The sequence below is a fragment of the Saccostrea echinata genome, unplaced genomic scaffold (genome assembly GCF_033153115.1).
Source record: "Saccostrea echinata isolate AGI-Se365-2 ecotype Australia unplaced genomic scaffold, CSIRO_AGI_Sech_v1 ptg000054l, whole genome shotgun sequence".
Lineage (NCBI taxonomy): Eukaryota > Metazoa > Mollusca > Bivalvia > Ostreida > Ostreidae > Saccostrea > Saccostrea echinata.
Genome location: NW_026889803.1, coordinates 52,297,934 through 52,321,337, shown reverse-complemented (window position 1 = coordinate 52,321,337; position 23,404 = coordinate 52,297,934). Strand labels below are relative to the sequence as shown.

Here is a 23,404-nt window from a genome sequence, read left to right as displayed (position 1 = left end):
GACAAATGACTAAAATTATTAGTTGTTCAAAAACTATAAATGTTCTGGAGAGAAATTCCTGTTTACAACTGTCAGTGACGGATAGCGTAACCATTGTTCTATCGTTGCTGTAAATTATTCAGTAAGTGAAGCATTACATAATCTAGGGGGGGGGGGGGGGTCTAGGGGTTGCAACCCTCTTTCATTTTGGTAAAAAAAAAGGAAGATGGAAAAGAAAAGGAAAAAGGAAGAGGTTATAAAGAAAGAGTTGTGTATACATGGAAAGGGTTTTTGTGGTGTCGGGGGGGGGGGTGCTCTATATATTGAATTTATTTTAAAAAGCATTATTCCTTTGAAAATTTTTATCAGAGAATGCTTACTCTTCCTAGGCACGTACACACCTCTGGTGTTTGCAGGGGGTTGTGTTTTTGCCCTTAATAGGATTCGTATTTGAATTTTTGAGACTATTCTTTAAATAAAGAAATTAAGATACTTAAAAATCTAAACGGAATCTGAACTGGCAAACCATGCATACACATACGTTCTTTTAAAGGTGACCTTAGAATTACTTAAATGATCTGTAATGTATAAGGGAAAGGGTTTTTTTTTTAATATCAGTGATTGTATAATATACAATGTAATACAATGAAGTAATAAATTCGAAAATTTTAATCCCAAATGTTCAAGTCATTTCTGCAAATTATTTATAACAAAAACTTTTTTTACTACATCGAATGGTAGTAACAACTACTATCCATCTTGGAAGTGATCAACGCGATAATGAAACGCAAAATAATGTAATTTCTCGTCTGCAGCAGGTGAGTCATCAGTAGAGGCCATGATTTTTTTTTTTAAAAATATCAGGCAATGGTAAAAATCGATGTGGATAGCGACATGTGTTATGAAGCAGTTCGATCAATTCATACTAACTGGGACTTAAAATATCGAAAAAATTACTAACCATGTATAATTTCCAGGAAGATGGACTAAGAAAATGAACGAAAGAGAAAGAAGAATACTTCAACGTTTTCATTACAAATTCATTACGACCATACGGACAGAGGAAATTGTGCCACTGTTTTACTCAAAAGCAGTTATTAGTAGTAATTTTCTAAGTGATATCCTCCATAAATGTACTCCCAACGTCGAGAAAATGTCAGCTCTTCTGTTTGAGGTGTATGATCGTTGTTCAATGTCGGATTTTCTGGAATGTCTGGAAAAAGCAGGGTATGATTTTTTATGGAAAGAAGTAAGACTTTTGATAGAAAAACCTGATAGCTATCTTCAGGTTCGAAATTATGCCAGACAGTCAACCTCTCAGAATTCGTGTTTTGTGGATAGTTTTGCAGAAAAAGTAAAATTTAAGATTCATAATTCAGAGGCACGAAACTTTAAGTGTGATTTTAAACGATGGGCCAAGCGGTTATTGTTTAACCAGCGCCAAGGCAGACTTTCTTTATCCGAGTCTCGTCAACAAGCTGATTGCTGCTTCATTCTGCTTGACTCTCTGGCTGTTATCGAAAGAACTCACTCCTCCGACAAAAATAACCTCTGGAAATCGCCGGTGTTTCCTCAAATGGAATATCTGATATCTAAAACCTCTAACCCTGTCTTAAGTAGAATACGACATCATGCTCGATACGGTGTTGCTCTTTTTCTCGGAGGCAGAGACCAAGAGGGAGAGGAATATATAGAGGCAGCATTGAAGGATGCCAAAACATTCCTGCATTCAGGTCGTGATATCGGAAACTGTGTGTTTGCACTGGTTAATTATAAACTTAATCAATTCAGTAAAAGGAATGCTATAGATGGTAAACAAGAAATCCTTAATCTTATAGAAGATGGAATTGCGTATTTTCAGAACGAGGATGAGGACACGAGAAACAATTGGCGAGGAGTGTATCTTGACAAGAAAATATCTTGCCATTTGGCTCTTGATCCTTCAGGACGAGCTATTACAAGTGCCCAGATTTCAAACGAAGACCTAAAGGTAGCAAAGGAATGTCTCTGTGAAATGGATAACACTTTGAGTAGGAAAGATAAACGAAGAAAAATTCATTTTTATCAAGAGCAAGCGCGTTTGTACAAACAAGAATCAGCATTTTGGATTGCTAAAGGCTTTTTAAAACAGGCATTGGAGTTATGTATTAAAGGAGGATATGAATCCGAATTACACATATTAGAACACGAATTAGGAAAGCATTCCTCCACTTTGACAGACCATAACAATTTTACATGCATGAATTTAGATTTGACGTGGGATGATGGCTCACAAAGTCCGGAGGAGGAGGGAGTTTGTTTATCTGAGGCTGCTGATTCACCTCTCCAATGTTCTGATGTATCACCTATTGTTACCACATGTATATCAGAATTATCTCGAAAATTAAACATTGAAAACAGTATGCTTACTTCTTCAAACGAGAGTGACCTGGTAGTGGATGAGTAAATACATGTGTTAAAGTTCATGTTGACTCCAATTGTAACTAATAGGAAATATATTCTTTTTTCTTAAAATTATTTTTTTTTACTTTCATATTCAAAATAAAGCCTTTTTTTTTTTTAATTTATTGCTGATTTATGTTTTCAAAAATATTGATGTTATAAATGTAAACATGAATAGTATAATTATTTAATCCCAAAGATAATATTGATAATGATTTTTTTATCGCATTGTATCGCTCTTTTTATTTACTTAAAGATTAGGCTATACATAGGCTATACATATTTGCATAAAATTGTAGTAAAAATGTAATAATGTTAACGCGAATATTTTTAGTATTAATATTTAATTACATAGATGATTGATAAGGATGTTATCTTTAACGTACATTGTATATTACTCTTTTTATTTGTTTGCAGACTATTTGCATAAAATTGTTCAAAAATATTTATATTGTTCATGTACAATCGTTAAAATTAATAATTCCAATTAATTAATTAAGCACAGAGATGATAATAGGAAGTTATGTTTAGCCTATATTATTACTCTTTTTTTATTTGGATGAAATTACTCAAAAACAGTCATGCTGTTAATATTGACCCAATGAGTATAAAGCACTGGAAAACCAATAACACTATATATCCCAATGTGTCTAGTAAATAAATAGGTACAAGGTCACGAATGGAAATCTATACAAAGCATTAAAATGACCAACGACTTCTTTATTCCAGCCCAAATTTAAATCAGGACTGTTTCCTGCATTGTGGTTGAAAAACTCTCTTGTGCTTTTTTTTGTTTTGTTTTTTTTTTTTTTGTTTTTTTTTTTTTTTTGTTTTTTTTTTGGTTGAGTTATGGCATTGTATCAAGTTCTGTTAAAAAATTTTTCTGGAAACTACTAAGCAATTTAAGCACATCTGGTAGTAATATAATATACAAACCAAAAAATTGTTTTATGTGTAAAATGTTATATCCTTCAAAATCTACTAAGTCATTAGGGTCCAAATTAAAGTTTATTAGAAAAGTAAAATCTACGAGGAAATTCATCCTCCAAAGATTACTCCAAAATACTTGGATGTGGCCACAGAGATTCAAACCTTTTATCAAGGGATATATAACTTCCTCAAGAATGGGGCCCATACTAATCAATATGCAAACATGACTGTAAACTTAAGAATTTTTGTTGAAATTCTGGCCTTTGTGCTTTGGTTCTAAAGTACAGAATTTCAAATCATTATTTTTCAGAACGAGTGATTCAAGTGAGAATTATAGCCTATGTCCTTTTACCTAATTTACCAGTATATATTGCGTACCCACTGAGAATATACAGTAACAGATACATATACACTTAAATATACACTTAAATTAGTGAAAGCCAAAATGTTTGGTAAGGCTTCCTTAAGAGCAGTTATGCTCAAAGTAGTGGCTGATTGGTAATGTTGATACATTTTAAATGGATGAAAGAGATTGAGATTCTCAAATTTCGATGCATTTATCTTATTTCAAAAATACCTGTTCACTATGTGTTTGCCCTGCTTTAGCAGGGGTAGGAGAAAAAAAGGAGAGACCTCAGCTTTAATCCGCCAGTGAAGACACAAAGAAGTCGAAGATAATGGTTAATTGTTATATGGGTGAATTAATAAAAATGAAGGGGCACATATTTGTCGATCTGCACTTAAAAAACAGGCAATGTGAATAAATTTCAATGTCTCAGCATACGTCTTTTGATGTTGGCTAAATTCCTGCCAAATATTTCATTGACATCTTGAGTCACAAAAAAGTTAACCCAAAAATGAGGAGTGCAACACCTTTCTGTGACATTTTAAAAAAATATAATTCTTGAAGATCTTTTAAAATAAATAATACTAGTTTATGTTGGAAAGAAAGACTTTCCTGATAAAATTCAATGTATTGAACTAAATTTAGACTGTATTAACTTTTCTTTGACCGAGTTGTAGTCATGGCTGATGCTAAAAAAATGTTATACCATATCAGGAATGTAACAGAAAAAATGTAATGTTGCCAAAAACATTGATTTTAAAACTCTGTATGACAATTAAGTCAAAAAAGAATTTTCAAAGTGTAGAACAATAACTGATATATACCATTTAAAAGTTAAAAATGTTATATGAATCACAAGCAGCATTAATGAGAGTCGAGTATCCGTGCATACCCATTTATGTCAGGAGTGCAACATTTGATGTTTTGCTCCCCCAACACAGAAAAAAAGACTTTTATCAGTATATGATTCTTTGCTTTAATCTTATATTTTGGAAAATAAAACAGAACGTTTTTACCAAAAAAATTTATCAATTACAGGCTCTGTCTGTGTTTCAGATCATTATTTCTATGGTCAGGAGTAGAACACATTTTTTTAAATGAAAGATCAATGATGAAATGACTTCTTTTCACACTAATAAGTATTATTTGATCAATAAAGATCTCTATTCAGTTTCAGTTTCAGAAAATAAACATCACACATGGAGTTAGAATTTCCCGTTTTCAAGGCCAAATGCAGCCGATTACATATGTTACACTTGTATATAAAGACAGTGCAAGCTCGCGGGCAGACGACTTTATCAATCGAAACATATTTTAAGGGATTATTAAAAAACATTCTAAACAGTATTAAAGTCCAAGGAGCTACATTGTACGTTGTTCGAAAAGTAAACAGAACACATGGAACCGTTTTCTGTTACGTTTTTAGACAAATGAAAAATGAACGACATAGAAAAAAGAATATTGCGTCGTTATCATCCCAAGTTGATAGAGACTATACGTGCAGAGGTAATTGCGCCACTGTTTTTCGCCAAGGAAATAATCAACAGGAAGCTTCTGAAAAGAATATTCAGTAAGGATGTTACAAATATGGAGAAAATCATGAGTCTTTTACACAAGGTGAGTCATCGTTGTTCTATGCAGGACTTTTTAGAATGTCTGGACAAAGCAGGATATGACTTTTGTTGTGAAGAAATAAGACAAAGTCTAAAAGGAGAACAAAATGATGATAATCAGCTATGTAGTTTTGTAAGACAGTCAGGCACTCAGAGTCTGCCATTTGTAGATAATTTTGCGGAGAAGTTAAAGATCAAAATTCATAATTCTGAGGCACGAAAATTTAAGTGTGATTTCCTACGCTGGACAAAACGACTTATGAATCACGAAGATCTAAGCCAGTGCTCTCTCTCTGAGACGCGTCAAAGAGCCGACTGCTGCTTTATTCTGTTGGACTCTGTGGCTGTTATCGAAAGAACTCATTCATCAGACATCGAAAACCTCTGGCAATCGCCGGTTTTTCCTCAAATGGAATATCTGATATCTAAAACCTCTAACCCTGTCTTAAGTAGAATACGACATCATGCTCGATACGGTGTTGCTCTTTTTCTCGGAGGCAGAGACCAAAAGGGAGAGGAATATATAGAGGCAGCATTGAAGGATGCCAAAACATTTCTGCATTCAGGTCGTGATATCGGAAACTGCATGTTTGCACTGGTTAATTACAAACTTAAACGATTCGCTGAAACAAAATCTGTTATAGATAAAGTAGACATTCTGAATCTTACAGAAGAGGGGCTTGGTTACTTTCAAAACGAAGACGAGGGCATACGAAACACATGGCGAAGAGTTTACCTTGATAAGAAAATATCATGCCATCTGGCACTTGAACCTTCAGGACGAGCAATTAAGAATGTTGATATTTCAAGTGAGGACATGAAAGCAGCAAAAGAATGCCTCTGTGAAATGGATAAAGCCCTGGATGAGATGGATAAAAGAAGGAAAGTCCATTTTTATCGAGCAAAAGCTCATCTTCACAAACTTGAATCAAATTTTCGAATTGCAAGAGGTTATTTGGAACAGGCTCTGGATTTATGCGTGGAGGGAGGGTACGAATCTGAGTTGTGTGTTCTAAAAGAAGAATTGGGTGAGCAAGCAACTATCCTTATACAGCGTGATACTGCAATGGATTTAGATTTGACCGAGAACGTTGAAGCCTATGCTACCAAGAACGTCGATTTGATGGGTGAAAATTCTAGTTCTCTTCCCCATACAACTAGTTCATGTAAATCAACTCTCGTTAATAATTGTATTTCAGATTTATCAGAGAAACTAAACTTCAACAATACCGTGACTCCCTCCTCAAGCAAGAGAAAGTTGGATATTGACGAACTTTATGCCAAAAATAAAAAAAGTAATTCATAGTAGCTCTCGTGATACGTGATACACAGGAGGAAAATTAACTATAAAAATTAACCTGCACATAAATATTTATTTTTTATCTGTGCCATTGAGATCTTCAAATTAAATTGCTTTTTTGATGGAACAAGGTGTCTCTTTTAAAAGAGACCTTGCAATATTAAGCGTTCATGAACAAATTTTAGCGCATTTTCTGCAATATAATTCCTTACAAGCTCATTAATGTTTTTACAAGTTTTGAAAATGCAACTTCAGTCGGGCAACCACGCTTTCTGTAAAGGCAGAAATATACAATGTACTGTTTCTAATTTCTGTTAAAACACAGTCAACAATTCAAATTCATGTGACAAAGCAAACTTTTAATTTGGTGCAATGCATCTCATGTTATCTCATTGTTCCATGTTGCAAGTTTCAAATCTTAATGTTAAAGGCTTCTCACTTTTTGGGCTTGGGCTTTATTTAATGTGACCTTGATTTAAGAAATGTGTCATGGGGTGGGTGGGGGATGCGCCTTTTTTCATCTTAATCTCATCTTTCCATGTTCGAAGTTTGAAGTACTAATGTCAAAGGGCTCTCAAGTATGACCTGGACATTATTTTTAATCTGAGCCATGGATAAAGGTCCAAATTTTGGTCCAGTGCATCCCATCCTCATTGTTCTGCCTTCTGCCTTCCATGTCTGAAGTTTTAATGTCAAAGGGTAGTGAAATTTTTTTGTTTGGATCATGAAAATTGACGACCTTGATTTGAAAAAGGTTAAGGTCAAAACCCTTTTATGGATATATCCCTTCTTAATCTGATTTTCCATTCTTCTAAGTTTGGAGTTTCAAAAGGTTATCATTTTATGGCATGGACAAAATTTGGATGAAGTGTATTAGAGAGATACAATATGTTTTAAAAAATTTATTTTCAGAAATTTCATTGACTTAAAATATTCCTTTATTTGCAGAATTTAAATTGAAATATGTTAATAAAGATTTATTTATTCAAACTACAATTGATGTGTTTGTATTTTATTATTTATTATGTCTAATTGGTAAAGTATTAGTTTTTTTTTTTTTTTTGTTTTGTTTTTTTTTTTTTTATAGTCCTCATTAGGATTTATCTGTAGCTATGTTACTATTTATAGTTCTTTAAATAAAGTGTCATTCGTAACTAGTCACATGATTTTCAGGAGGGAATTTTCTGGTTTGTCATGCTCGCGGGTTAACATGGGTATGTGAGTGTTCCCACAAGTTTGAAGTTTTCTTTAAGTTTGTTGACTTTATTATTTTGAAAATATTCTGGATCAAGTGATATTCTGCAAGCAGGTTAGTGTTTTATTTAAGTTTCCACAATTTCTATATTTTCCCTACTTTTATTACTTTGAGTGAATGTTTGAATGTTAGGCAGTATGATGGAGTGAAAGATTTTTGTGTATGAGAACTGTAAATAATTAATATAAATATGATAGCATAAAACTAAATATATTTTTGATTCCTAAATAATGTGCTGAAATTAGAAAGGAGCATTACAGTTATAAAATTTTCAAATAAATCTCTATAGTATTCATTTTTATAAATAATTCCTTACATTGAACAATGTATCATTTCTTTTACATTTAGAAAACCAAATATACATACTCTGATAGGCAGATTATTATTTTTTATATACCAGACCTTCGCATCTCATGGGCAGCGCCGCGAGAATTCCATCGGTATCGAAAGCAAGTTTTTAGACTTGCCTAGATAGCCGAGCGGTCAAGCGCGCTGTTCCTGTACTGCTAGGAGACAGATTCCGTATGTCGAGAGTTCAACCCCGGGCTGGGACGGAAGTGGGTATCCTTATAAAAGTGAATTTCTTTGTGCTTTCTATATTAATATTTCTTCACTTAGGGCAGTTATGTTAGTTTAAGAGTAGTTGTAAAATGTGCTTTATAAATAAAAATGAATTTCATTACAACGTGTATTGGTAACGATCCTCTAATAAAACTAATGTCCAAATAACTGTATCTCACTTCCATTCTCAATGACCGTGTAGTGTAGGGCAGCGCCGCGAGAATTCCATCGGTATCGAAAGCAAGTTTTTAGACTTGCCTAGATAGCCGAGCGGTCTAGCGCGCTGTTCCTGTACTGCTAGGAGACAGATTCCGTAGGTCGAGAGTTCAACCCCGGGCTGGGGCGGAAGTGGGTATCCTTATAAAAGTGAATTTCTTTGTGCTTTCTATATATATATATATATATATATATATAGGTATATTCATATTTAGAACCGGTAATGGTTACTGTAGCGCAGAGAATGTTTATCTATTTGTCGGCACCAGGTCATTTTGATAGATAAGACAGAAAAATATCCAAGTCCGATAGAACAGCATGGACTGGGAGAGAAACATCATCAAAGAGACCTGGTTAGGTAAAGCAACTGAGAATTTATCGCTATTATTCGAAAAGAGATTTTATACGGATGCAAACGACCACATTCTTGCTTTTATATTGTCTTAATTCAATAGGTACATAATGAATGATAACCTCGTCAATGAATAATAAGTCACAATGTCGAAGAATTTATGAACCTTTAAATATACATTGTATATCAGCTGAGTTAAAATATATTACAGTATTTCAATGCTGAAAATGTAATAGATTTAACCTTATATGTGACTGTAAATAATTTCAAAAAAATTATAAACCTTGACATGTATATTTTATTCAGTTGAGATAGAATATAATTCTAAATTTAATATTCAACCTGATATACGATAAATAATTTCAAAGAATTTATTAACCTTTTAACGTAATTGTGCCACTTTTGTGTATCGGTTGAGAAAAAATATAATTCCAATTTTAATAATCTAATTTATATATAATAGTAAATATTCTTTCTTCCTCATTCAATTTTATCTTAGTTTTGTTGTGCTTGATTGGATTATTTGGTACCACAATCGATGGCGCCTTGCCTCCCGGTTGCACGCCTCTTGAAGAGCACCCCTTGGATACAGCTGACCCCGGGATCATTTTTGGAAGAACCACGGAGGTAGGAAACAAAGCTTCTCCGGTTAGGACAGGGAACCTGCGCCAGCATGGACCGATTCCAACTCATCATTTTGCAACCAATGAAATAAAAAATAACAAACCAATTCCTATGAGGTTGTTCCCTTATGAAGGCAGGTGAATCGTTCTGATATTTTTTTGTATCAGCTGAAAATAATATGTAGCTTCTGAGAAAGTTAGGAAATTTTTTATGTGGTTTCTGTAATCAAATTAAGGAATCATCGTAATTAAGATGGTAAGAAGCGTTTACCAATCTTTCAGCAATAATGACATCGTCTGGTATTGTGTATGATGCGTACACAATGGACAGGTGGACGAATCCGGATCGAACGGATCTGATGATGCAACAATCGGCATGGAAGTCCGGTGAGCCTTGGAACAAACTGACAGACATGGGAACCAACATGCGACAAGTGGTAAGCGGTCCAGATGGAAACCCGGGAGGGGATTTCTCAGGTAATTTTTAAAAACAGTGTTGATTGCATATATGCATGTATACTGTATACTAGTAGTTTCATGTATAACCATTCAGTTTTCATCCATGACTAGGTGAGTCCGGTGTCAGAGTAGGAATTGCCGGAAGTTCCGATCCAGTCCTGACAAGTTTTGGCGATTTGTATGCTAACTTTGAATACCATGGCAATGGGGGTAAAATGGAGGTGCCCTTGGTGCGTGGATCAGCCTTGCTAACCCATCTCTTCACTAATGCCAATCCTGTTATTAAGCCTTTCTGTTTGGCCAACTTTGCTGGACATCACGTGAATTTTAATTGTCCCTTAGAAAGAACAGGTATGTAATGCCTGTCTTTATACTATCAGTCATCTTTATAGTCGGGTATGGATACTGTATAGAAACACGTCATTTTTCGATTATGCCTGATTTCCTTGAAGTATTGGATGCTGGAAGTGGACATGCTAGCGCCACCTGTTCTGGTGGAACATTGCACCTAAAACTACAAAACACAAAAAGAATCACAGATGTGACAAAGATACAGTATGCTGCCAGACCGAAGACTCGCTGGACTGCTGGGGATCACCCTATGACCAACTGTGATGCCAGCAAGTGTAGACTCTCTGATGGAGGGAAGATCCTGCAGATAGACGTACCCAATGCTCATGGTTAGATTTCTATTGACTATCAATCAGGCAAAACCATTGATGAGGTTTCAGTACAAGAGGTCCATGAGCCTTTACGGTCACCTGCGTTTTACATGCAAGTTTCTTAGGCTATGGCTTCTTTAGGTCCATCTGGAAATGATCTACACTACTGTGATCAAAACAAAAACAGTTCTGTGAAAACTTTTTAACATTATCATATTCATGCATGATTTCTCCTAGCAGTTCGGTAGTAAAGAGGATGATACATGTAGTAAAAATAAGTTTCAATTTACGACTTACAGCCCAAACCTGGGGAATGATTTTTAAAATTTTTGTAGAGGGATAACTGCTCATTATAATCGATTTGCCTGCATCATGTCCAAGAGTTACGAAGAAGATTTTCAGTATTAGACCTACTAAGCCCCATCCTAGGGCTTGAACTATGAACCAAGGGGTTATGAATTTCACGATTTTATTAATAGGTTGAGTACTTTATACTACTGTATACAGGGTTATTTTCGCCCCGTGTTATTTTCGCCCTCTCACACTTGCAAACAATTTGCCCCGTTTTAAATTTACCCAGTCACAGTTCTGTTTAAGAAATTATACTGTCTTCTTTGAATTCGCCCCGTCTTAAATTCGCCCACTAGTGTGTTGGACGAAGGGGGTGAAAATAAAACGCAGGCGAAAATTTTCCTGTATACAGTATAATCATGCAAACAGTATGCCTGTTAGATGCCTGTCAGGTGACCTATTGCTATCCGTCGTCGTCAACATTTGCACATTTTCAGCTTCTCCCCTGGAAAGGAACCAGTTTCCATTTTTTGCATTTTCTGGTAAGGAGGAAAAAAATTGGTGAATTTCATGGTTCCCGTCCCCTTGAGGTCTGAAGGGTGGGGCTGAAACCATCAGAATAAATACAATCATTAAGAATCTTTTTCTTTACTTTTTGTCATCAAGCAGTCAAACTGTTGGTATGATTGTAATAAGAAATGGACCCTCTACCAAAATTGTGAAAGTTATGGCCCCAGGGTTAAAGGGGTTCTGGTGTTAGGGTTGGGCTGTATACTCATATAGTGAAAATGAATTATATATTCTTTAAAAAAATCATCTTCACTTCATCTGTTTATCAACCAGACAAACTAGTGATTAGATATGATGAGCAAGAGCGCCGCTTCCAATATTGTGAAATTCGTGGCCCTAGGGTCAGGTGTTTTCATATTGGGGTGTGGGGGGGGGGTCTATTGGCCACAGTGAGAGTGAGTTGGAAGCAAGTGGTAGATTTTTACACATTTTACATAATTTTACATAAGTGCTAGTTTGATTACAATTCAACTCTTTAAGTTCAAGCGGGTTATAAAAAATTGTTATCTAACTCCATATGCTGGAATCTGCATGGATGAAAAAATACAATTATATTTGCGATGACAATTTTTGAGCAGGTGTTATGGCGTTTGCTTTTAACTACGTTGGTCACTACGTCACCCCTTGGGATTGGATAAATCATCCGGAAGAAGTCACATGTCACAGTCGACGCAGCGAAAAAAGGGCGGGTGAAATAGCGTTACATGCCTCTTGTGACTCCAACAGGAATCTACAGATTGATGTTGACCTTGGTCACTACAACATCCCAGGGGTTGACAAGGTTGTTTAAACACTACATTATTCAATGGCATGAGAGTGATTTAATGTGACATCCTTTGTTTTTTGTCAATATATATCAAATTTCCTTTTAATAGTACATTGTATTTAATTTTGAACTTTGGTATTGAGGGGATTGGCCATTAATATAAAAATAAGAAATAAAGAAAATGGTATCACCAAATTAACACTGTTATGATGACTAACAGATTCAATATGCTGTTGAGCCAGAGAATACCTGGGGGAACCCTCCACCTATGCGTACCTGTAACCCCACCCTCTGTACCCACACTGGAAACATCGTCACTGTCAAACTGCGAGCACCTGCCCAGAACATTAAGTAAGGAGAAAGTAAAATATAAGTAAAAGTTTACTTCCTAATCAAGATAGGCCTCTTCTTACCAGACCGGAAACTTCCACTTAGCATCTAGAACGTGTCTACAAGCTTTATCTATCGAAAAAAGGAAGTTACATGCAAACAACATACATATGAAAATGTGTCAAACTTGTCTAACCAGAACACTTGAAATGTACTTCAGGAAAATTATATAAATAGCTTGTTTTCATACTATCTTCGACTTGAAATAACTCGATCTCTGAAATACTGTACTTTAAGTTTTGATGATGATCTATTATTGAAATTCTAATGTAAATAATTGAATTTTATGAACGATGATCTCTTAACTACGTGTATGCCAATGTTTACCGTAAAAGTATTTTAACAAAACAAGAATTTCGAATTCGATACTGTGATTAAATTAATCTTCAGTTACATGTAATGTTCCAGTATGCTTCATTTGATAGACTTGCAGTAAACATCATAGGTTACATAACCCTTCCACGCTCCTACTGGGTAGAACGCCCATACAGAATGGTCTGTGGGGGACCCGATTTAGGATCAGCAGCGTCAGGTAAAAAAAAATCTCCGAAAACCGGTAACGGGTCTACACATATCAGCAAGAGGTTGACTTTATTATTATTTTGAATTAAAGACAACAAAGTTTGTAGTGTGTAGGGTGCTGTGTGAAAGGAATATGACTATTTTAAGCAGAACTCAAACCTTGCATGCAACTTAGTGTTTACCGCATAAGAAGAAATTTAATATCCTACATTCAGGTGGAGGTCACGTGACTCCAGCCCCTACCCTACACTCTATCACAACACCCCGTCCACATCATACACATCCACCACACACGATTCGGACAACTGCCTCTTCCAGACCTCTAAGCCAGGGGTCAAAGTTTATCATGGAACTGAATGAACCAGGTGATGAATTACCAAACCAAACAAGGAAATTCTTACTGTATTTCCAAAACAAGGTCACCCCGCACATCAACGAAGCCGACAATACTATAACTTTTACTCCTACAAACGGTGGCACGTACTCAGGATTCATGCAGCTCGCTTATTTAGGTGCGGGTCTGAGGGGAGATCACTCAAATGATACAGTCCTGGACAGGTATCTGGGAGTGTATTCCTACAAGCCTAAGGCGTCATACTGCGTCAAGAATGATCGAGCATATGCCAGTTTTGAATGGAATCCCAATAACCAGTTTTCCTATCAGTCGGCAGGAACACTTCTTATGATCACGATGCCACACCATGTATGTTAAGAACATTTGATGTATTCCATTTATATCACTAGTATTTCAACGGAAGTTTTAGAAATGCAAAGAGCATATATTAAGTAACAGTTCAGGGGCAGATTTGAGGTGTAAACCTTCCCTTCAAAGTTAGCGACATTTTAAATTGTGATATAAATGAGTATCACAAAACACATCTTATCTGTTTTTGAAGAAGTTCCATTTTCATTGCAGGCGTACATCTTAAAAGATCATTATGCAGCTAACTTGCGGTCTACAGTCTATACGTTTAAGGGTTTTGAGGGGGCTAGCTGGTTACTGGATATGGAGGCACCGCATGCCGCTATGGAACCCGACCTTGCTGGTGTACAGGCTATAAAGGCCAACAACCAGCACCTCCAGGTATTTTACCCATATGACCAACAAAGGAAATACCATAATTTCTACCCCTTTGCCATATAAAATCTTGAAAATCATGTTTTGGTTTTGTTCTATCTCTCATCTGGAAAAAGGTCTGGATGGTTTTTAGATTTCATTCAAAGTATATTGTAAAATCACTTAAGATTTTTATGAGGTACAAATTTTCATGGCTTGAGAAAAAAATTATTTGTTTGTGTGGAATTGATTTTCTGCTTGAAAAAGGATGGTAGAAAAGCATGTTACTGTAGGTTGAAAATTTAACATTTTCAAGGAGGACATGGATTCGTCGGTAAAACGAAACCCCACATAATTAGTGATTTAACATTACACATTTAAGCAAATCTGATATTGTGTCTTATTTAAATGCAAAAGGAATTTTTCTTCCAGATTTACTAATATACATTATAAATATCTTTAACGATTTATTTTTTTTTTTTGTGTCTGCATTATTCAAAAGTACATATGGTCAACTTCCGTTTATCCTTTATATGACATTCTACAAGCTATTGAGAGGTATGCTTCTCAAACTAATCTCTTTGATCTATAGGACATACTGCAAGCTATAGAGAGGGATGCCTCTCAAGCCAATCTGGAGACTTACTGCTCTTTCTCGGACAGTTACGGTGTGGGAAAGGGAATCGGCATGCATGCTCGACTGGCTAGCATCTCGCGTGCATTTGGAACTCATCATTACCAGGCACTGGACGGGAAAATCAGACATTGTTTGGAAAAATGGCTTCGCATAGACGGTAATGATTCTGAAGGAAAGAATTTCTTCAGGAAATAAACATGCAATGCATGACCTGCAGCCAGTTGTTGCTATATCTAGAAGTACAAGAATAGACGTAGCAGTGCATGTTTGCTTCATTCGTAGTATCCCAATCATTTAACTGAATATTTTTCTTTGGAAGAGATCTAGTTTTAACATGTATTGTTGTACTATATTTCTTAATTGGCTAGACTAATGATTTTCATAAATCAATACCAATTGTGTGCCATCTGTTCTGCAGACTCTCTTCCAGAGAGAAACAGATTCCATTATGACACTGTGTGGGGTGGACTTTTCCTCCGTGGTGAGGATGGGGAGGCACATTTTTACACAGACTATGGCTTTCCCTTCTACAATGACCACCACTTTCATCTAGGGTACTTCCTTTATGCCCTCGCCTATTATGTGCGGCATGACAAGGCCTGGGCTCAGCGTACGTTATTTGTCATTTTGGATGCCATTTTAAAATTATCTTTATTAATTCAATTTTCGAATGTCTGTAAATTTTGGAACATTAAAAAAGTTCAATATCGTGATTGATAACTCTCTGATTAAGATTCATTTGGCTGTATTCAGCAGCTCTGAATGTCTTCCTTTTTTATCCATATTAAGAACACCGACAGAGAATATATGCCTTGGCACGAGATGTCGGTAACCCTAGTTACAAGGACAAATTTTTCCCCGTGGTACGCCATAAGGATATTTACATGGGAATATCGTGGGCAAGTGGTGTGGGACCAGGACTAAGGCAAGAGGAATCCTCCTCAGAGGTGTAACTTTAAGAAAGCAAAGTTTTTATGATCCTTTTGAGATATATACGAAAATCGTTTCTCAAAAAATCGAATCCAGCTACAAAAATGTATGTGTATTATGATGTAATATTGTTACATTAAAGGTTTGAAATTTGTCAATTTAAACTTACTTTTTTTTTTAATTTCTTCAAACTTTTGAGTACCTATTCTAAAGTGAAGTTGAACTATCTATAAATGTAAGCACTTATAAATGAATTATGTCAAAACCAGTACCCTTTCAGTCGTTAAACTGCTACCATGCTCTGGCTGCTCTGGGGGACGCACTGGACGACCCCATTCTGCGGGGGACAGGGCAGGTGATGTTGGCCTTTGAAATTGCTTCTGTTCGGGAATACTATCACGTGCGTGACCACAACTTCAACCAATTCCCAACGATATTGCAGAAGTTTGGTGTAGTCGGTCAGATAGCAGAAGACAGTTTCTATGTCTACACTCTGGATTGGGGTTGTGACCCTAACGTGTTTCCTATGAGGCACGGGTGTTTGGTTGGTATCCAAATCATCCCCATTACAGCAGTATCCAAATACTGGATGGACAAGGTCAGAAAATGATCACTGATTTGTGCGTCATAATATTCTTAATGTTATCAGCGCAGCGCTGTTGCTGTACAGTAATTTCATTTATTTATTTTTTTAAGGATTGGGCAAAACACATCCTGCAGTCTTGTGATTGGGCAATTAATCCGTCACACGCCACTGATTATAACCTTGCAAACCCTAAGGACCTTCGTGACCTTGGGACAGTGAGTAAATATTTAAGTGTGTGGGTACCATTGAGTTTTGATAACATAATTAATTTAATTATCAGAAGGACAATTTTGAAATATGATTAATGAATAAAGAAATGCTTTCTCAGTTTCACCAATTTTGTCTTGTTTATCGAAATGTCGCGTGTATAAGTTATACATGTATAAATATTTCATAAATTTTTGTGTTGTACTAAGATGATATGATTATTTTAACATTTTTTACAAAGCACATAGATTTTTGTTAGTAATGCTTGGCGCGTAACAAGATAAAATTTCACTTCCTCTGTTTATTATATTTTCATAAATTAATCTTTTGTCATTTAGTCTTCACAAGTTTGCATTTTCAGAATTCTCATAACTTCGACAGAGAAGAGAAAATAATTTGCTTTTTAATTAAATTGTTAAATTTATCGGCATACCGACATATTTTCTATATACAGCTTGATGCACATTGTCAGTAAACTTTACTTCGTGGGTATTCTACTGATTATGCTGAGGTGTCAGTCAATTTTGCGGAACTCCTCTGGGTTTATCCCTCAAAAGATACAAAATTTTTGCCCACTAATCCCCTATTATCTATTTGCATTTCGATTCTTTATAGTTTGACAGTTTTCTAAAAAGGTATTAAGAAAAGTTTAATTCCAGATCATAAGTTTAAGAGAAAGAAATTTTCCAATCCTTGTCTATGAAAAAAAATCCTTAGAAATCTGGTTTCCCGCCATATTTTCTATGTATCTTAAATTATGATCACTAACTCATATTTTTCTACTTCGTATTTTGTTTCAAATATCGAATACATCAAATGAGAGTGTCAAAATTGAAAAGTTTAATGAAAGTTATCTCAGCAGAATATATTCTAAATTGTTTAATCTGCAGGGTTGGAAAGCTTTTTGTTATGCCGGTATGGCACCGTATGACGAGTCACACAAAACCGCCGCTGCCAACTATCTGAGAGACAAATACCCACGTGACTTGGTAGGAGGGACAGGTGCAGCTAGTACATTGCTTTTTATATATGAAAGGACCTGAAAAAATAAATCGTTTTTTAAAAATATTTTCTAGTGCGAAATTTTGTATTTTGTAAAAGTCATCTTATTTTTACAACCATTTTTTACCTCCCCTAAATGAAGTTGGGGGCGCTTATTTAATACCGTCGGTGTCCCAGAATAAAGTTTCTTTTAAAAATACTTCTATGCCCTATATTAATCAGAGATGCATGGAAGATGCCAAGTAACTATAAGCCCTATAGCCTTGACCAAACTTGCATGGATGATACATCTAAGGATGCACAAGTTACCAGGCTTGCTTCAGATGCTGGATCTGACCTACACTTTCCGGATGAGTGACCGGGTTAAAATTTTTGGAGCAGGTTCATTCTAAAGTAACTCTAAGCCCTATGTTGACCATGTAACGCCAAATTAACATACATAGAAATATTTGTACCCATCTTCAAATATTTGTATCTATCTTCAAATCAATTGTACTTATCTCCAAATGAATTGAAGATAGGTTTAAGTCAACTATCTTTAATTCATTCGAAGATACGTTCAATTATTTGCACATAGGTACAATTATTTGAAGATAGGTAGAAATATTTGAAAATATGTTAATTTGGCATTCCATAGTTGAACAAACTTGCATGGATGATGCATTTAAGGATGCACACTACCAGGCTTGCTTCAGATGCTGGATCTGATCTATAGTTTCCAGATGAGTGACCAGTTAAAATCATTCTAAAGTAACTAAATGCCCCACCTGGACCAAACTTGCATGGATGATATATCTATAATAAGGACGGACACTAGTGGATTTGCTTTTTAATGCTGAATTTGACCTACATTTTTCAGATGAGCGACCAGGTTAAAGTTTTAGGAGCACTTTCTTTTTAAAGTGACTATAAGCCCTACGCTAACCAAATTTGCGCTGCAGATACATTCATTGATGCACACTACCAGAGTTGCTTTTGATGCGGGATTTGACAAACATTTTCCAGATGAGTTATAACAGGTTAAAGTTTTTGGAACAGGTCCATGACCAGGAAACTATAAGGCCTACCTGAACCAAACTTGCATGGATGATGCTACCAGAGTTGCTTCAGGTGCTGGATTTGACCTATATTTTCCGGATGAGCGTCAAGGTTAAAGTTTTTGGAGCAGGTTCATTAAAGTATCTAGAAGTTTTATGTTGACCAAACTTGCATGGATGATACATCTAAGGATGCACACTACTGGACTAGCTTCGGATGCTGGATTTGACTTACATTTTCTGGATGAGTGACTTGTTAAAGTTTTTATTAGATAAGTCCATTCCCAAGTAACTGCAAGCCCTATCAGACCAAAATTGCATAAATGTAGCATCTAGGGATGCACACTACTAGATTATTAGTTTAGTGTGGGACTTTGCCTTACTTAAAGACAACATTCGTTGAGGTGGGCTCTGTAATCTATGACTACCTATGTTATCTAGCGTGATTTTAAAACCAACACTACGATTGATACCAGGTCTATAGTATGAATCAGCGTGACAATCCTTATTATCAAGATTTTAGAATTCTATAAATATAAAATACTCTGCTGCAGCAATTCGATGAAACTCTCACAGTCTCATTGCATACTGCCAAGAAATGCACTTTGTCATTATCTTCTTATGAGAGCGGGGTTATCATTTCGTGAGCTCAGTGCTCACAATATATACTTCAAGTTTTCACAATTTTTTTTTTTTTTTTTTTTTTTTTTTTTTTTTTTTTTTTTTTTGTGTGTGTGTCTTGAGACCTGGTTGATACACATCTTCAAAGGCTTTTTAAAAAACCTAAATGTAAACCTAAATGCATGCAAGAGATAATATATGTAAAATGAATACACTTAAATGATATCTTAAAATATCTTCTTAATAAATGAATACTACATCGATGTACATGTCTTGAGTTTCTCAATATTAATTAGGAGTGAAACGGTTCACCGCGGTATCGATTCACCGCGGTATTTTTTCTCGGTTTGATACAGGGTACAAAATCTCCATTTTCGGTTCGGTTCATTTTTTGGCCGGGATCCTTATTCAGTCGTGTTTGGTATAAGTAAATCAACGCATAATTTAATTTTTTAAAACGTAAATTTTGAGGACTGAGAGTTTGTAAAATAATCTTTAAGAGTCAAATCATTCTAATTAATTCCCTCTAGTCAATTTGCACGTATATTTAGTGACAGGATTTAGTGAAACAAAACATAAAACAATGTTGAATTTGTTTCCTTCTATCAAAATGTATCGTATCGAAAATAACTGTACCGAGACAAAATCACACGATACGTATCGTATCGTGAAGGAGGCGTTTCACCCCTAATATTAATGTATATTTTTGTCGACTTCTTTATCATCATGAATCGACCTTAGTTGTATTTTTTGAGTTTGTTATAAAGTGATTAATATAGAAAGAATAAAAGTAATTAAATTGTGACTTCATTTGCTTTGATTCCTGAAAAATGTTGTTTTTAAGGGGACGACCATTTGATTCTGAACCGGGGCTGGCAGATTTTGGAAATCAATAATTTTTCCTTAAAAAGGTTCAAAATAAAATAATATGTCCTCAACTGATAAGAAAATAAATAATCTGTCCTTGACTACTTGCACCCCACCACCACGAAATAGAGTTTTGGAGTCCGTTTGACAAAAGAACTTACGACTAAAACCGAAAACTTAAATTGACTGTAAAATTTTGCAAAATAAATGATTTTGTTTAAATTTGCTAGCGTAAAAATATCTTACTACATTCCTTTTAAAAAGATTAAAACTATTTTCAATATAATGTAAATTAAAAATTTACGTCTTAGTCGTATGTTCTTTTGTAAAACTGGCCTCTGACTAGAAAAAAACACTATGCGTTGTTTAATTACCTTTTTAGCTCACCTGAGCCGAAGGCTCAAGTGAGCTTTTCTGATAGAAATTTGTCCGTTGTCTGTCGTCGTTGGCGTTGTCGTAAACCGGGAACTTTTCACATTTTCATCTTCTTCTCCAGAACTACTGGGGCCAAATTCAATCAAACTTGGCACAAAGTATCCTTGGGTGAAGGGGATTCAAGTTTATTCAAATGGGCCACGACCCCCTCCAAGGGGAGATAACTATGAAATAGCAAAAAATAAATTGCATTATTGAAAAATCTTCTTCTCAAGAACCAATGGGCCAGGAAAGATGAAACTCATGTGGAATTATTGTCAGGTAATTCAGATTTGTTCAAATCATGACCCCCGGGGATAGGGTGGGGCCACAATGGACGATCAAATTTTTACATAGGGATATAAAGGAAAAATCTTCAAAAATCTTCTTCTCAAGAACAGCAAAGCTATGATTGGTCATATTTATATGGAAGCATCCTTAGGTGGTGTAGATTCAAGTTTGTTCAAATCATGACCCCCGGGGATAGGGTGGGGCCACAATGGACGACCAAAGTTTAACATAGGTGTATATAGGAAAAATCTTCAAAAATCTTCTTCTCAAGAACAGCAAAGCTATGATTGGTCATATTTATATGGAAGCATCCTCAGGTGATGTGGGTTCAAGTTTGTTCAAATCATGACCCCTTGGTAATATTTATATGGAAGCATCTGCAGGTGGTTTAGATTCAGATTTGTTCAAATCATGACCCCCGGGGGTTGGGTGGGGCCACAATGGACGATCAAAGTTTAACATAGGAGTATATAGGAAAAATCTTCCCGAGAACAGCAAACTTATGATTGGTCATATTTATTTGGAAGCATCCTCAGGTGGTGTAGATTCAAGTTTGTTCAAATCATGACCTCCAGGGGTAGGGTGGGGCCACAATGAAAGTTCAAACTTGTAGAGAAAAAAGTCACAGTTAGTGAAAAAATCATGTAAGCATCCTTAGTAAGTGTAGATTTAATTTTGTTCAAATCATACCCCCCCCCCCCCACTCCCTTTTAGGGGTAGGTTGGGACCACTTATGCATTTAAGCTTTTCAATACTAAACAGATTTTTCCTCTTTTCCTAGCCACAGTGCTCAGGTGAGCTATGTGGCCCATGGGCCTCTTGTTACGGTTGTGGTGGTGAAGAAGAATCGACCATTATTAAATATAGATACATCATGTACATGTAGCAACAAAATAAATTGTTATAATAAACAGATGCATGAAGACTCATATAGGGTATTCTCTATTGAGAAGTTGATGGCTCGTTTTTAAATACTCCCCCTCATTAAAACGAGCCATCAACTTCTCAACATAGGCACTCCCCAGCTTAATTGTTAAAAATATATATCTACTATACTATAAACATAACAAGGCATGAAACTAGCCTCCATGTTGGATTCCGCTTAGGGGCACTTTCTGACTAACAGCGAGAATTTTTCGCCCAAGTCGGACTTTTCTCAGACATCGGAAGCTGTCATTTATTGAAATAAAATCAAATCAAGTTGCATCTTGCAGTACGTTCGTCGCATTCACGCGTTTTCCAACATTTCTCGGCAAACCAGGTCTCCTCGGCCGGAACTTGAAGGTTTATGGGGGTATAGATAATTCGATCGTCGTTTACCTTCAAAGCGCGTCTCATGAATAGCTAACGTTGCTTTTCACAACGAACGAATGTACCGTGAAATAAATATAATTTTACATCAAAAGAACCTTGCAAGATTTTATATACATTTTCAGGCCCATAAAAAGCTGATTCAGTGTGTTTGTGTGTGTGTGTTTGGGGGGGGGGGTTCAACTGAACAACATATTCTTGACAAGAAAAAATATTATTGAAGAAGGACAATCGTAAGTTAGGTTTGTTTTCTATTGCATAGTATTAGTATATTCATGTATTGGCAAATTTATAGGGGCGAAAGGAGGGGGAGGCACTTTTAAGCAGATGAGTCTTCAATACAGAGGTGGATTTGACTGTGTGTGTGTGTGGGGGGGGGGGGGGGGGTAAATGTATAGTAAATGAATATAATAAAATAAAGCGGATATTTGCAGAAGTAAGTTCTGCACGAAAATTGGGAGATATATTGGAAGAAAAGGAAGTATACACAGGGAAAAGACTTGGCTTTTTTTTTTGAATATTCAATGATGGTACAGAGACACCAAAAACAGAATAATACAATTTAGAGGACAATTTGATTCTTAAGGGGGGTAGGCATTTTTTCGAGTCAAAATGTTTATTTTCATGTCATTGAAGGACAGATTATTTATTTCCAAGATGATTAGGGAAAGTTTTTTTTTATTTCTACTACACCAAAAAAAGTGGACAGGAAAAAATAAAGGAAAAAAATGAGAAAATTAGAGTATGTGTGGGGAGCGGAGGTTGGGGTTGGGGTAACCATCACTCAAAGTCAAATAATTTACTTTCTTCCTAGTGGAAAATAGATTTTTTTTCAACATTTTCAAGGACAGATTTTTTTCTCCAAAATCTACCAGAACCTATCAGAATCAGATAGTTGTCCCCTCAGAATTACGCATCACGAATTGAATCCTTTACTGTAGTTGTCATGTGCAAATTCACACTTTATAATCTTGCACATGAAGAAATTAATAGTTTAGCACTTTGTGTATATGTTTGTGTTGATATGTGGTCGTCGCAGTGAAATCAGCGCGGGGTGGGGCCTAGGAACTTCATTGTAATGACATATACGTAGTAAACTAGTCTATTAAATGACTCCTGATCTAGTTGCCTTTGCATTTGTTAACTGGACTGAAGCTAGTTTTTAGT

The 23,404-nt window shown here is 35.6% G+C and overlaps 1 protein-coding gene across 1 annotated transcript; it reads left to right on the top strand.

Moving 5' to 3' along the window:
* Positions 1–950: 950 nt before the first annotated feature.
* Positions 951–17,759, top strand: LOC133205005 (uncharacterized). Its single transcript, XM_061340746.1, has 17 exons — positions 951–1,712; positions 5,877–6,605; positions 9,494–9,751; positions 9,900–10,094; positions 10,188–10,427; positions 10,529–10,756; positions 12,178–12,380; positions 12,586–12,716; positions 13,181–13,287; positions 13,493–13,980; positions 14,194–14,361; positions 14,927–15,128; positions 15,390–15,581; positions 15,761–15,918; positions 16,182–16,499; positions 16,598–16,702; positions 17,585–17,759. The coding sequence occupies exons 1-17, from the start codon at positions 974–976 to the stop codon at positions 17,735–17,737; spliced, it is 4,614 nt and encodes a 1,537-aa protein (XP_061196730.1). The 5' UTR covers positions 951–973; the 3' UTR covers positions 17,738–17,759.
* The last annotated feature ends 5,645 nt before the right edge of the window (positions 17,760–23,404 follow it).